The following is a 16,847-nucleotide window of genomic DNA, read 5'->3' as shown; positions in this document are numbered from 1 at the left end:
GAGAGTTTGCTAAGGGACTCTTAGGTGTTTGGAGGAGGTGTGGGGGGTGATTCAGCATCACTCTTGCAGCCTGTACTTAACCATTGTCTTAGCATGCTGCGGAAGGTGCCTTTTTGTTCAACTAAGATAGAAAACGAAGGGCTGTGATCATTAAAAATCCCATGTCATGTTCATAAGAAGGGAAGTTCTCTTTCCTAAGAAATATGTCATCATTTGGTTCCTTTTAATAACCTTAATAGTAACTGTTCTCACTGCCCACAGAGACATAACAACCATTATTTTTTATGCCCAAAGAGTGAGCATCTATCTTAAATACAGTTAGAGAATTCTATATGCTGTATAATATTTCTCAATATATCATGATAATCATTGTGTTTTCCAAGGTGTGTCGCAAATGATCAGTTAGCTGATAAGTGTATGCCAGTAACTACAGAGAAGGACTTTCAGTTCATTTATTCTCATATGGATTATGTTAAATAATGTTAGTATGACAGCTAGCAAAGCACTACATGTACAATGCTAAAAGATAATTTAAAATAAACAACCTACATTACAATAACAGTTATAGTTTTTGCTTAATTTCACTACCAATTTACTCATTCAGAGTTAAGGCTTTTTTTCATGTAAAAAGTCAATGAACCAGAAAATTATTTAGCGGTTATATTTTGCTTGTATTCTTGCACTAATGTATTTTATGTTACTTCTGTAGTCAGTTGTGTATTGATATTCGAGGTCAGGGTGGGCAAACTTTTTGGGCTGAGGGCCACATCTGGGTGGGGAAATTGTATGCAGGGCCAGGGCAGGGGGTTGGGGTGCGGGAAGGAGTGTGGCAGGGGGTGCAGTGTGAAGGAATGGGCTCAGGGCAGGAGATTGGGGCAGAGGCAGGGTGCTGGGTGTATGAGGGGGCTCAGGGAAGGGGGTTGGGGTACAGGAGGGGTGTGGGGTACAGGAGGGGTGCAGACTGCAGGAGGAAGCTCAGGGCAGGGGGTTGGGGTGCAGGAGGGGTGGGGGGGTGCAACAGGAGGCTCAGGGCAGGGAGTTGGGATGCAGGAGTGGTGTGGGGTGCGGCAGGAGGTTGGGGTGCAAGGTACAGGCAGGGGGCTTAGGGCAGGGAGTTGGGGGGCAGGGTGCAGGAGGGGTTTGGGCTCCGGCCCGGCACCGCTTACTGAAAGGTTTTAGGCTAAAGCAGCTCCAGGGTGGCAGCAGTGCGCACCGGGGCCAGAGCAGGCTCCAGGCGGCCAGCACCACATCACTGCACAGCCCCTGGGCTCCGCATGCTGCCATTGCTGCACCTCCAGGTACCTCCCGTTCCTGGCCAATGGGAGCTGTGGGGGACAGTACCTGGAGGCAAGGGCAACGCACAGAGTCCTCTGCCCCCTGGGCCACAGCGACATGGTGCTGGCCACTTCTGTGAGCCGCGCGGGGCCTGTGGCACCGTGAGGGGCAGTCCCATGGGCCGGATCCAAAGCCCTGATGGGCCGGATCTGGCCCGCAGGCCATAGTTTGCCCATCCCTGTTCTAGGTGCTCATTTAATTTTTCAGATCATTATCTAATTTGCACTACAAAAACAAACTATAGAAAAATGTTTTATAGTGGGCTGTAAAGTCGGGACTATCACACAAGATCCTAAAAAAGGACATGAGACTGCTGACTTATAGTTCCTGTTATATTAGCACAATCTAAGACATCCTTGCAAAATCATCATGAATATTTCTTAATCCTGGGACAATATCTGTTCACCCAACTTTGCCATTATTATAATTAAAAAATATTTACTCACCCAGTTAAGCTGCATTTTTGCAAGCCTACTCTAAAAATATCTTGAACCTGATATGCTGAAGATACTTGATGTTCACTGTTTTTCTATATGTTTGAAAATCGCGTATCGTGAATGTATATCTAATTTTAAAAATCACAGAAACATATAAATACAAATAAAATATATTTCTTATCTGTGGGCCCATCATTTCTAGCCTTCTCTTTTTAGGTTAGTTGTTTTGGTCATGTCACTTTTGATTGCTTTGTACTGTTCCTGGTATTTTGATTCCTTGGTTTGTATGATTTTATATTCATTAAGATAGATTTACTGAGTGCACCTATGATGTCAGCTAATACCATCACAGCAGGATAAGTAAGCCAGCTATGATAAATTACTTTTTCGTGAAAAAATGTTTCAACCAGTCATGCTTGTTTTGCAGTTGATGACTGTGGATTGTAAAGCCATAAACACGTGAAGCCAATATTGGCAGATAGCTGGGTATTAAGAACAGACTGCTAAAATAATTTTCTGTTTTGATAGTTCTTATAGATTCTGGCTCCTGACCTCTCACCTTGATTGAAACATTTGGGATATACCGAGCAGCAGGGGGAAATTATGCTGGAATAAGATATAGCTAGGGTAGAAAGAAGAATGTTCCCCCTTTCCTAAAATTACTGGCATTAATTCATTTTAGGACCATCACTTTGAAGCATCTTCCTGACAAAGAATGTTTCTGCTGAGGAGCCAAGGTCAAGCCTGTAGTGCTTTGTAAAGAATGAAGCTTCTGCACTTCTGTGCAGTCCAGATGTCTCAGGCTGGGAGAAAGGTCCATTCCAGAAAGGAAATCATCAGGACACAAATTTTCCACTTTAAACTCTAGGGACCAATTTACCCTGATCTCACATCAGGATAAATTTGGAATTTGTAGAGCTACTCTGGTTTTATACCAGTGGAAGTTAAATCAGAATCTGGCCCCCAAAATTGTATGGTTATGGAAGGGAGTTATGTACTTGTGACTCAGGTAGTGAGTATCAATGCATAAAGACTCACTAACCTATGAATAGGGCCCTTCATTTTTGTGTTTTATCAAAAACTTCCAAAAATGCTCAGGTTTTAAAAAATCCAGTATTTGGATATTTCTGATTTCTACCCATATTTTGTACTGGCTTGAACTCAGTGGACCCGGCTCCCGCCTCAAAGATTCCCTGTTGGATGGCACAACATGCCTGCACATGCCGGTTGGTGGCGTCTGCAGCTGTGCAGTGGAGATGCGAGATTGGCAGGTTGTCTGCCAAGAATGCCCGACTGCTGCAGCGGCAGGCTGCAGAGAGCGGAAGGCTGCACCCTGTGAGCCCACCCCCAGAGTACAGACCTTATCGGTCTCCTCCCATCCTCCTTCCCCCCCCCACACTCTTACCATGAGTATCTGGCACCTCTATTCCCACCAGGCATCCTCTCTTCCCCTACATGCCCCCCCCATGAGTACTGGGCACCTTCTTCCACCTGCTGCAACCATGAGTACTAAGCACCCCCATCTCCCACCAGACATCCCATGCCTCCCACCTGCTCCCCCCATGGTAGACCCAGTAAGTAGTTGGGCCTAGGGACATGTCACCGCCCAGAGAGGAACCAAGGGCACAGAGCCCCTTCTACTTCAGCCACCAGACAGAGCCCCTGTCCAGCCCCCAAGCTGCGAACAGGTCATTCCAATCTCCCTGCGGCTGCAAAGGATCACATACATGGTGTGGGCAGGTTCCATCTGGCCCAGCTGGTGGAGAGAATATATTTTCTAAATTCAGCTGCATCCAAGACCACAGGAGAATGAGCCTTGGAAAAGACGCTTGGAAAAAGCTGCTTTGAGCCTGTGGAATTCACCCGGAAGCCAGTTGCATCAAACACAACTATGCAAGTCACCAACAGTAAACTGGTGTTGTTCGTGTAATGGGGATTCGAGATAATGGTTTCATAAACAATGCACTCTTCCTTTATTCTAATTGGGGTTTTTTTCTGTCCCCCCTCTCCAGTATTAACCCTGATAATATGTGCAATTAATTTTTCATAGATTTGTCACCCATTTTTTAAATTTTTGAAATAAACACTGATAAATTCCCAGGAAATTAATAAAATAATACCAGAAAGGAAGGGCTTTACTTATGAGGCATGTGAGACCTAGGCCAAATGGCTTTGTTTGAAGCTAAGTTTCCAGGAGAAGTGATCTGCTTATGCTTATGAGCTGGAGGCCATGTGACACTCAGGAGTGCCTATCCATGCATAATAAGAACTTTAGAGAACCTACCATGTATGGAACTTCCCTTTGCCATCCGGAGGGAAATATTTGGTTTTCCAAATTAGTTTTCAAGCTGGAAAATGCAATAATTTATAAATACTGTTAGTGGGTAGCTAATTAGTCATTGAAACAGTTAAGTGCTGTTATTAAACTGCCAGTCCCAAATGATCAGAAAACAGCAAAATAGCTTCTTATCTTGCTGCAGCTTACCACCAGTGACTTATTCTATATTTGTACAAGCAGCCATACTTTCAAACTGACAACTAAATTCTAATGTATTCTCTCTTCTGTCATAGACACTGTCCAATTAGACTCAGCTGTCGGCATCCACCCATTCCATCAAACCAAGAGCAAAAGTAAGAACTCTTGCTGGTTTACAACACAGCATAACAACTGCAGTATCATACAGTGCTACCCAAAACATTTTGGATACAGCCGATGAGCTCATCTGTGAAGCCTTCAATTGAATCAGGAAATTTTCTGCACTTATATAATTAAAAGAGCCAGCATAATACAATTAAGTAAGACAGCGTACTCTCGCAATTTTACTCTGACTTTTTGACATTTACACTCTGGGTACAGAGGGTCTGTGTCCCATCTGCTCCAAGTAGGTGGCCCTCAAGAGTCATTAGAATGATCTTCTTAAAATTACAACCCAGCAAGAGCAATCAATTTTAAGTATCCGGAAATAATTGTCCAACTGCCCATCTGCATGTTCTTTCAAGGAATGTAGTACACAATAGACATGCTAGCTCCTCAGGGAAATCATTTGCGTCTTCAGTATACATATGCTGTGCTGGAGTTAATCAGACGAACTTTATTGATAGTCCTGGCACAATTTGATGATTGAATATTTAACAAATAAAATGATTATAAAACCCAAGTTCAATAGACAGAGAGGTGGGAGGGATTTAAATTTAAGTTAAATCAGGATTATCCATTTGTCTCCAATATGTGACAATAATGTGACATTTCCTTTAATAATCTGTCAAATTACAGTACTGTAATGTGACTTAATAGTGCAGGTTTATAGCATAGGTTTTAAAATAACTGGTGTGGAAAATAAAAGTCTGGAAAAAAGAGAAATGTGTCTTTTTGCTTCAGTGAAATTCCAAACTAGGGAAATAAAGCAATATTTACAGCCTTCCAAAATGCATATAACTTTAGCAGTAACAAAAACAAAATGAAGAAAAGCAGCATATTAAGTGTTTATAAATTTCAAAGGCATTTCATATAACTGTAAATCTCATGTTGTGCACATAAAACCTACAAGAAAATAAATACTGTGGAAATGGCTACATGTGTGACGTTTCAGATGTCTTCCATAAAAATAGTGCATATTTATGTCTTTTCCGGTTATTTACAAGCTAGATGGGGTCAGTGATGCTAAACTAAGATATTGTTATAATCAGAGTTTATTCTTGTTTACCCTTCCTTATACATCCTGTACCTTAATACAAAGAGAGAGATTTTTCAAGATGTTAAATGGCTTATGCCATGGAATACATTAATAAAATATTATGAAGTGTTGTGCATACATCCATAGGTCATTGATTCATGCAGGTGTTTCACAAATCAAATTTAGAAAGTTTAGCCTGAATACATTACATTCAGCCTACTTCTCTCATAGTGTGGTGGATTCTGTCCTTCTTAACGTCCTGTTTGCTTCCCTGCACATAGCTCCTATAAGCCTTAATTCAGAAAAAAAGCTTATGTACGTGCTTAACTTTAAGGTTTTGCTTATGTCCCTCTAAAGTCAATGTGTGTAAAGCATGGGCTTGAGTGCTTTGCAGAATTAGGACTGTAATCTGATTTTAAATTGAATTCCACCCTTAAATAATATACATTTATTATAAATTTGGCTTTCACACATCTTTCAGGATGAATTGGGAAGACTGGTGATTATGGAAACTATATAGAACATTAATGTTTGCTTTCATTTGACTGTTTCAGGGTTTACGTACTTTCTCATAGCACTGAGCTGATTTAACACATCCTCATCGTAACCTTCACTTTCTTGTATTGTTTCCAAAAAGATGCCGGATGATAAAACAGGAAAATAGGAGCCGTCTGTACAGAGATTGGGGAAACTGAGCGCATTCTAATTGCATTTTTAAATTTATAGTCTGAGGAGATAAAATAAAACCTTGCAGCCAAAAGGCCTCCAAATTTATTTCCTGCTTCTGTTATTTACTTTAACACTTCAGTGTTTTATATTTGCAGCTAACCTACTAATCTGCTTATAAAGTGTCATGTACATTTACAGCACTATATAAAAGGGTTTAATAAATAATAATAATTAATAATAAATTGATTGTTTTGGTCTCCATATGGATGTGGTTGCTGAAAAGTTGCTTAGCTCATTTTATAGGGAAAGCCCTGTGTGTGATTGCGGGGGACGGGAAGAGACACTATTCTGCCGTTACACTTTTTTTCTTTTATATTAAGAACAAAATCATACGATAACAACAAGAAACCTATAATTAAGAAAGACCTATATGTAATCATTATCCTCTACCCACAAAATGTTCACTGCTCGTGTCTTATGCAAACCTACTCAAAGAAAACGTAAAACAAAATAAAGCAATAGGAGAGAAATGTATTCTTCATGAAAAAATATAATACAGTGCTACTATATTTGTTGTAAAGATTATTATATAATGAAGGGTTTTCTTTTAAATATGAATTTCCCCTTCTGGGGTCTAGTCCTGGTCCCAGTGAAGTGAATGACAAAACTCCCTTTGATTGCAGTATCAGCAGGATTGGACCCTAGAAAGTGAAATATGCATATTTAAGGATGCAACATTCATGTTGTAGCCATCCTTCCAACAAATATTGTAGTACTGTGTTGTGCCTGTGGGAGACAGGAAGTGTGGTACCTGATTGGATAAGGATGAGAGGCCTCCATTTTCCTCTTCCCTGTATCAATAAGGACCATGGGGTGACCATCCCTAGTTTACCCAATCTTTCCTCCTCCCATATCAATTGATTTTTCTGCTTGCTCTTTATTTTTTAGATGAAATTTTAAGGGAACATCAGAATGGCAATTCTTGGATGTTTTGTATAGACCTTGTTTGGAAGAGGAATAATGGATTCATAAAGTATTCTTAAAATGTTATATGCTAAATGATTTTTTTAGTAACTTTCAAAGAAGGGCAGGGTGATCTCTGCAGACAGATATGTTTAGGATTTCTATACAATATGTTAAAGTGTCACCTACCACTACAATAGTCAAGCGGATATCAACATTGTTGACTTTTCCACCTTACATCAGTGTTATTGGTCAGCACAAGTGTGTAAGCCACATTATACTAAAAAGTACATATATGATATACAGACTTTTGGGATTTCCAGCATTCTGAATTAGAACAGGAATTTAGGCCTATACGTTTAAAGCATGCTGTCGTTTTGGGGTGCCCAATGTGAGATACATAAACCTGATTTTTGTAAAGGTCCTGAGCACCCAACGCTCCATTCTCCTTCACTGGGAGCAGAAGATGCTCAAAACCATTGAAAAATCTCAAATTAAGCCATCGTAATTAAAGAGCAATTTTAAAATCTTAGGACTAAGTATTTGCAAACAGATTTTAAACAAGTGGAGGGTGGTTTCCTCTCAAAATCACTGTTGTTTTCTTTCCCAAATTTAGGATGACCCCAGTGAATTCATCCAAGGTGCTTCAAACCTCAAAACCAGCCACAGTACATCAGGGTCAGCTGATTCTACAATTTTTAAAGCGATTCCATTAAAGATGATGTCAGGGAGTCCTGAGTACTGGAAGCATAAAGGATACAGCAAACATAGCCACCTGAAAACACTATCATCAGCCCCACAAGATTCGGTTGTGAAAAAAGTAGAGCCTGATAACATTCCAAGAAGCTTGATGCCTACCCCCTGTCTTTCTCCAACTGGAAGTAAACCTGAATTCTCTAAGGAAAGCCCAAGCACCTTTGAAAAAAAAAAGGATACATCAGTGAGTCAATTAAGAGCATCAATAAGTAAAAAGTCCCTCAAAGAAATCTTACGAGAGAATTCAAGTCTGAAAGTTGAGACTCCTGTAAGTGATTTTGCTTTGGAATTAAATGATTTACATTGTTTGAACAGAGAGGCTGTAACAGGGTCCAAACCTATACTAATATATATCTAATATATTGGGTTTCAGTAAGGGTTTTGACACAGTCCCACATGACATTCTCACCAGCAAATGAGGAAAGTGGGGTCTAGGTGAAATTACTATAAAGTTTGTGCACAACTGATTGAAAGGTCATACGCAAATAGTTATCAATGAATGGTTCATTGTCAAACTGGAAGGATATGTTTTGTGAGGTCTAGCGGGGATCAGTCCTTGGTCTGGTATTATTCAATATTTTCATTAGTGACTTGGATAATAGAGTGAAAGAGTATGCATATAAAGTTTGCAGATGACACCAAGCTGGGAGAGGTTGCAAACACTTTGGAGGACAGCATTAGAATTCAAATTGATGTGGACACTGGCAAAATGAGGTCAGACACATGCATGGACCTGATAACAGTCTTCAAAGATGTTACCAGCTGTTATAAAGAGGAGGGTGATCAATTGTTACTATGTCCACTGAAGGCAGGACAAGAAGTAATGGGCTTAATCTGCAGCAAGGGAAATTTAGTTTTAGATATTAGGAAAAACTTTCTAGCTATAAGGTAGTTAAGCTGTGGAACAAGCTTCCAAGGGTGGTTGTAGAATGCCCAGGATTTATGTGGCCTTCCTGAAGGCAAGGGGCTGGACTTGATGACATCTTGAGGTCCTTTGCTGACCTACATTTCTATGATTCTATAAATCATTAGCATCAGTTGAGAAATAATAAATAGTATATTTTTCATCCAGATATATGCAAAATATATTTCACCACATCCATGTTTAAAAAGCGTACTTCAGTTTCCAAGTTTGGGTTCTTAAAGTTGCATTGCATATAAAATGGCACTGTACCTACAAACAGAAATCACTGGAGTTTGCAAACAAAAAGATAATAGGCTTGAATAATCATACAACTCAAGTTCTCAAAGTGTGTGAATTACAAATGCAGGCATAGTTTTGGGCAGAAAGGCTAGGAAGAAAAATTGATAGAGTTTCAATAGCAATCTACAGGAAAAAACATAAAAAGATCACTAGTCTGTGCACTTCATAGTCTCTCTGTAGCAGTCCTGAACAATAATAAATGATCTGATTGAAGGCTAACAGTAAGGCAGTGTCAGAGACTAAATCCCCAGGCTATTTTGGGGACTGTGTTCAAGTCCATCAAATTGATTTTTTTTTCCTCTTGTATTCTCCTTATGGCTACATGCAGTGATGTGAGAATAAATTAGCCCATTTCACACAAATGACAGGACATTACTTAAGCGTTAAGGATTTTCTTCCCAAGTTATGTATTAAAAAGTCTGCTTTGAATGAGAAATTAGAGTTTTACTTTCAAGCACATTCTATAGGCAGCAGATCAAAGAGCATGTTCTTATGATACACTTTGGGCAGTGTCATACTTTGCTGTTTGGAATATAAACCTTCTTTTTTTCCCAGCTCCTGGCCCATCCTCAATCCATTATAAATGAATTGCACTTCTTCCTGAATTTACTGGGGGTAGTCCAGACATGTTACTCAGGCTTTGAGCATGGCCTCTCTCCTTTCTTCACCCACCAGAACTTCTGCCAGTGGAGGTGAAAATATGACACTGGCACAACCCTCCTAGCTGTCGTCTCTAAAACCCAGCTATAATGTTGATTTGGGGACAATTTATTTTCTATGCCCTTCACAAAGTCACAGAATCTTTCATGAGAGCATCTGTGTATTCCCACTTGTGCGATCTGGCACCCTGGTATCAAGTTGCAGAACTGCCTTGAAAAGCCAACTCTGTTGGGGGGGCGGAGGGGGTTCACGAGATCTTGCATGAGGGTAGTGGCATTGTCCCATGGTGTATAAGGCAGAGCCACCCCACAAGCAACTCAGTCTTTCTCCTTAATTGCAAATTCCTAATGTCTTCTAGCGTGCCACGCTATAGGGGAAGGAGGGCAGGTAGTATGAATGCACAGAGATTACCCTTGAAGAACAACAGTTTCCGCTAAGTAACCTCTCTTTCTTCTTTGAGAAACTCTTTGTGTGAGATCAGCAAGCAGTGCTCTACCAGGAAGATGGTAGATGAGGAGTTCTAGCTAAATATGGATGTCTTGTTATTTATTATTTTTAATACCTAAGATCCCTAGTCATTATGCTAGGTACTGTACAAAAGAAACAAAACCCGGAACAAAAATACAGTCCATATCCCCAAAAGCTCTTGTGGAATGGGTCTTTAAACCAGGATATACTGTATTCCTAGCTAAAATGTAACAATGTTCTGTACATCTTGGAATCCAGTGAGAGAGTCTCTGATTGGTAATGAGTTCTCCCTGGCATCTATCCAGATATGCTACAGATAACTTAGATTTTTAAAGAGCTTGGTCTTTCCAGGTACAGATGGAGTGCCCTCTTTACATCTAGGTTATAGAGTCAAATTTCCCCTGGGTGGGACTGGGAAAGAACACAGAGAGAGAAATACATTGAGATAGGAGGAAATCCAAGACCACTGTAGTTGTGAAGCTGGGATGGGGCCTCATGATGACGTCCTTCTGAACCACAGTATAAGGTGCAGTGGCTATCCAAGCACAAAGCTCACTCCCTCTTCTATCAGATGTAACTGCTGCAGTTGATAGAGTATGAATCAGCAGTTAGAAAATGCAGACAATTGATGAGGGGAACTAACGGTATCAGTGAAAAATCTATGGCCAGTAATCTTAAAGATAATAATAAGAAATTCCTTAAATATATCAGGAACAAAATCAGGAATCTCCTCACATGATTGTGGGAATGCATTTTTTGGAGCCTCTAATAAAAGATTTGTAAACATCTCCCGAGTATCGTTCACATTTTTATGTTTAAAATTTTCCACCTGTTCAGTTTTGCTCATTATCGATTTCAGCTTCAGGAAATTGTTCCTTTTAATGCACCAAGTATGTACATTACTGGTCAGAACTATATTCTGCTTGCAAATAAATTAATTAGCTCATGATCACTTACTAGTGGCTTTAGTTTTAGCCCTTGCTCCATGGCTCATAGCCTTGTCCATTACATCCATCTGTCTATTCATGGTTGTTAATTTGTACATGAATGAAATAGTGCACACTCACATATGCCAGCTAGTCCCTTCAGGAGTGTTAGTTTCTTCCAATGTGTAACAAAGTGCATGTCATCTGTCACCAACAGGCATGTTACCCATTATTCTTACAGCAGGTCATCGATTCCAGGTATTCCCAGCAGGAAAACTACTGGATCACACAATCGCTGTGTTGAGATAGTATAGGAACAGATAGATTCCCCAAAAGGCTGTTTTAGTGGTATTCTCACTACTTGTGAGCAAGGAACCTATTGCTCCATAATTTCTCTAGCAGTTTGGGGGTTATTTGTCCTATATTGTTTTTAGACTCCCTGGAGTGATAGGCTATTGGTATAATGTTTTGTAATGCCTTTTCTGGAATATAATGCAGATTGTGGCCTTTTATTCAGGATATCTTCCCAGTACGTCATTGTAATTCTTTTTCTACAGTCCTTTCCCAAGCTACCATGTAACATAGATTCCAGGGACCATTGTGATATCTAGTCTAAACACAGGGACAAAAAACTTCCCCAAATTAATTTCTAGAGCAGATTTTTTTTCTTTTTTTTAGAAAAACATCCAGTCTTGATTTAAAAATTGCCAGTGATGAAGAATCCACCATGCCCCTTAGTAAATTGTTCCAGTGGTTAATTACTCTCATCATTAAACATTAATGCCTTATTTCCAGTCTGATTCTTTACCTTTTGTTACTTGATAGCTACCTGCTCTGTTTCAGACTCGGAGGGCTTTGATGCTAAAAGGAAGTGAATTTCTTTCTATGATTAACGCTCCTGTACAAGTAAATTGTTAGTTAAAACCTAGAATCTAAATCTTAAAAAACCTAAATCTCTTTGGTTTTTTGGCTCATATCTAACTTGCAGAGTGTTAAAATTTAAAAAATATCATTCTTCTTTGAGTAGTGGCACTATGGGTGCTCCACTGTCGGTGTACTTGCATCCCTGCGCTGCTGATCAGAGAACTTTGGTAGCAGTTAGGTCTCGCCACGATGCTAGCCAGTGCGCACGGGCTACCCCCCTCAGTTTCTTCTCCTGCAAGGATGGGGCAACACATGCTGGGCAACACTCTCCTTCCCTGGGACAGGTACCTTCTCTATGCCTTTCCTCCATTTCTTCTGCTATCGAAAGTCCTATTAAAAATAAAAAGAGAAGGAGAACATGTCATACTGATCATTTTGGCAAAATAGGAACAGACTCGGTACCATTACCTGTCACAACTCGTGACATACCCGCTGATCTCTCGCCAAACCAGGCCATACCTCCTCTCGCAGAATGAAGGATGTACTCTACATCCCAACCTGGGGATTCTCTGCCTGAAGGCTTGGCTCCTTTATAGTTCCAACACATAGAAAGCTCCTGCTTGGAGGAGGTACAAGAGGTATTACTACACAGTAGAGCAGGGGAGGGCAAACTACGGCCCGCAGGTCAGATCTGGCCCGTCAGGGCTTTCAATCAGTGTTAGCAGATTCACAACATGACATCTCCAGCTGGTATTTGTACACTCCCTGAGGCCGATCTCCACATCAGTCACCTTCCTTGGGAATGGCCCTACCTAAGAAGAAGAGGAAGCTACTCACCTTGTGCAGTAATAATGTGTGTCGCTATGGGTGCTCCACAACCCACCCTCCTCCCCTCTACTTCAGAGTTCTTGTCTGTGACTCTGCGGTAGAGAAGGAACTGAGCGGGGTTAGCCCATGCCTGCTGGCTAGCCTTGTGGTGGGGCACAAGGAGAGACAGCGCATGTGCGGGCCTAACAGACAGTGCTACCGAAGCTCTCCAATCAGCAGTGCAGGGACTCAAGCACACCTACCTTGGAGCAGCCAAAGGGACACATGTCTCGAAGAATCATGGTTACTATACAAGGTGAGTAACTTCCTCTTTCATGGTCCTGATCCTCTGTAAGGTGGACTCAATGAGACAATTAAAAATAGTAGCACTCAGACAATGAGCACACATAGTCATTGGGGCACTTCAAGTGCAGCGAAAGAGGAGTCGTGGCTAAAAAGAGAAACAACTGAAAAAACAGGACAGCTGCCTCTGGGGTGGAGAATGAAAAAACTCTGCTAATAGTCCTTCCTCTCCAATACCTTCTTGCTGCAGTTGAGAGTAAGAGTGGCAACAAGGCAAAAGTTGTGTAGGTCCACAAAGCACATTGGGGCAAACTGAGGAATCTTGTGAGACTGTTTTTATTTAACTGAAAACTTCTTCCCACCAGGAAGGTTTTTTCAAATTTTCAATGCCCTACGAAACAAGTTAATTTCTGCAGCTTAAAAAAGTACATGTGTGTTTTTTGTTGGCTGAACTGGTTAGTTTTTAAACATGGAAGGGAAGAGCTGTCATTTCCTTTGGTCTCAAATGTTTGGTTACAGTTTCAAACAGAATGGTTAGACAGAATGATAGTACTCTTGTGTGTAAAGTTACTAACATGCATAAGTGTTTGCAAGATGGATGTGGCGGTATATGGATGGCTGATACGATTTTTTTTTTATTGACACAAAATATATGTATAGCGGATCTGACAGACTTACTATTACTTATTATTATTTGCATACTGTAGCACCTAGGAGCCATAGTCATGGATCAGGACCCATTGTGCGAGGCATTGTAATACAGAGAACAAAAAGGTAGTCGCTCCCCCAGGGTCGTGCATTCTAGGTATAAGATGAGACAACAGATGGATGCAGACAGAAGGGGGGAATACAGTGGGACAATGCTCATCAGCATAATAGGCAATGTTTTTTGACAGACTTACAAATATAGTATTTGATCAAAGTTTGAAAATATTTTTTCCACTCAGAAGTCTTTATTTGGTAGTCCTCTGATGCTTCTCTTTGTGGTACTGCTGTTCCACATTGTGTCCCAAAATTGAAAAGATGCTGATTCACTTTCAGTATTTCCTTGTTTTACCATTAGAAAACAGGCTCCATTAACAAATAAAATCTTATATTTTTTCTGATATTAGAGTATTCTAAAAATATAGATCATTCAAGGCATTCTAAAGTTAATAGAGAATCATAGAAATGTAGCCCTGGAAGGCACCTCAAGAGGTTATCAAGTCCCAGCCCAAAGCCCTGAGACAGGACCAAGTAAACCTAGACCATCCCTGATAACATGTTTGTCCAACTTGTTCTTAAAATCCTCCAGTGATAAGAATTCCACAACCTCCCTTGGAAGCCTGTTCCAGAGTTTAAATACAACTTTTGATAGAAAGTTTACCTAATATCTAATTGATATCTCCCTTGCTTCAGATTAAGTCCATTACACTTGTTGTACCTCCAGTGGACAGGGAGAACAATTGATCACTATGTAAGGCGTACATTTTTAACAGTGAGAGTAATGAACCTTTGGAATGAAATTGGATGTTCTAGGAGTTATTTTGGGGGAGGTTTATGGCAATGTGTCTCCTACAGCTCTTCGCAGCACACGTGATGAAACCGTCCTCTTTATAACAGCCCTTAAAATATGTGCAGACTGTTATTAGGTCCCCTACATTCTTCTTTTCTCAAAACTAAACATTCCCAGGTTTTTTCATCTTTCCTTGTACTTCAAGTTTTCTAAACCTTTGTTGCTCTACTCTGGTCTCTCTTCAGCTTACCCACAGCTTTCCTAAGGTGTAGCACTCAGAATTGGACACTTTTACTCCAGCTGAGGCCTCACCAGAGCAGAGCAGGACAATAATCTCCCATATCTTTCATACAACACTCCTATTAATACACCTCAAAATTATATTAGCCTTTTTCCCAACTGCATCACATTGTTGACACCTATTCAATTTCTGAACCACTATACCCCCAAAATCCCTTTTAGCAGTAGTGTTACCTAGCCAGTTATTCCCCCTTTTGTAGTTGTGCAGTTGATTTTTCCTTTCTAGGTGTAGTACTTTGCATTTGTCTTTGAATTTCATCATTATGATCTCAGACCAATCTTCTAATATGTCAAGGTTGTTTTGAATTCTAATCCTGCCCTCCAAAGTGCTTGCAACCCCTCCCAATTTGGTGTCATCTGCAAATTTTATAAGCATACTCTCCACTCCATTATCAAGTCAATAATTAAAATATTGAATAGTTCCAGACTCAGGACTGAAGGACCCCATTAGGTACGTCCTCCCAGTTTGACAGCAAACCATTGATGATTACTCTTTGACTACACTCTTTGAACTAGTTGTGTACCCACCTTATAGTAATTTCATGTAGTCCACATATCCCTAGTTTTCTTATGAGCATGTTATGTGGGACTGTATTAAAAGCCTAACTCAATCAAGTAGGGATGTAAAATGTTAAACGGTTAACCGATAAGTATTAGTCTTACCATTAATATATTGCAGTTAATGTTTAAAACAGATTGGTAAAATAATTTTGTGATGTAGTACCTAATGTGCACATTAAAAACTCCACCGCAATACCCGGGGGGCACTGGAGCTTGCAGAGCTCTCGCAGCTCGGGGCACCCCTGAATCAGCCTGTGCCTGGCGGAGAGGGCACTGCTTGGGGCAGCCCCACGCCCCCTCGGCTCTGCTTCTCTTGCCACTGGCTGCAGCAGTGGGTCTGCCCAGGCATCACTGGATCTGCCAGAACACTTGGATCTGCCGTGGCACTGCTGCTCTCCCAGCAGCGATCCGCCAAACTAGCTGCTAGGCAGCACCTAGTAACTGGGAGAGCAAGGGGTGGGATCAGAGCATGCCCAGCCATGCACATGCAAACGATCCCCCAGCCCACTGTACTCCACCTCCCAGGAGAGACAGCAAAGTGCCCCCCTGCCAAGCCAGGGGTAGATTGTGAGCTCGTTAAAGAGTAAACGGTAAACCAATATAATTTTTGTAGTTTAAAGAGGTAGTTTTTTAAACGATAGTTGCATCCCTAAAATCAAGATGTATCATGTCTACTGCTTCCCCTTATCACCTAAGCAAGTAACCCTGTCAGAGAAGGAAATTGGGTTGGTTTGGCATGATTTGAGAAGAGAAATGATTTGAAATTGACTTTTCTGTATATTATTTTAAAGTTAGAACACATACAGTCCTAGAGCTAGGAATGTTTTTACATTGTATGCACCGAAAACCTGGGCTCCCATTGAATTTCACGAAAACATACTGGAAGTGAGACATTGCTAAATGTAACCAGACAGTCCCATTTTAATATGATTGTCACTGGTAACTAGTCTTTATTTATTCCATGTTGAAACATGTTTCAGTGTTCTGAGAATCCAAAAGGAAGTGAAGTAGCTTTATGACACAGGTTTCATGCCAAAATGAGAGTTTACATAGAAGCAGTGTTTTCTGTTCATCTCATACCGAGCACCGGTAAAAATGCTTAAGCAACTCCTAATGAAATTGATTTGAAAACTACTTAGTAAACTTTAAGGACCTGGTTGCTTGCAATGTTTTATTCATGTTTTAATAGAGTTCTCTATTATTATGTTCAAATATTTTTAATTAAGAAAGAAGTACAGCCTTCTGGGTAATATTGAAACCATGTAGAGAGCTGGTAATTAAACTTTTCCGCACGTATAACTGCATTCAAATAATACTGAATAAATCACATGAATCTAGTACAATGCAAATGTCATTACATACATCTTTAAACTGAAAAAATGCCTTTAAATAATAGGTTTTGTCAGTCCAGCAAAAGTTTAGGTA

At 40.5% G+C, this 16,847-nt stretch overlaps 1 protein-coding gene across 21 annotated transcripts in view; it reads left to right on the top strand.

The window, feature by feature from the left end:
• Nucleotides 1–16,847, top strand: part of CFAP20DC (CFAP20 domain containing) — a 175,375-nt gene that overhangs the window by 93,733 nt on the left and 64,795 nt on the right. For 15 of the 21 annotated variants that reach the window (XR_006282468.1, XM_043517957.1, XM_043517956.1 and 12 more), the window contains one exon: nucleotides 7,695–8,102. The exons of 5 other annotated variants lie outside the window; for them this stretch is intronic. Coding sequence is in view for 15 of the 16 variants with exons in the window: in XM_043517957.1 (XP_043373892.1) it covers nucleotides 7,695–8,102 (408 nt within the window). In the remaining variant the exon portion in view is untranslated. Of the gene's footprint in view, nucleotides 1–4,343; nucleotides 4,404–7,694; nucleotides 8,103–16,847 lie in introns of those variants that run through there. One more of the 21 variants, XM_038409955.2, reaches the window with a different exon arrangement.

Source organism: Dermochelys coriacea, chromosome 7 (genome assembly GCF_009764565.3).
Source record: "Dermochelys coriacea isolate rDerCor1 chromosome 7, rDerCor1.pri.v4, whole genome shotgun sequence".
NCBI lineage: Eukaryota > Metazoa > Chordata > Testudines > Dermochelyidae > Dermochelys > Dermochelys coriacea.
The sequence above is the reverse complement of the archived record's forward strand: the minus strand, read 5'-3'. Positions and strand labels throughout refer to the sequence as shown.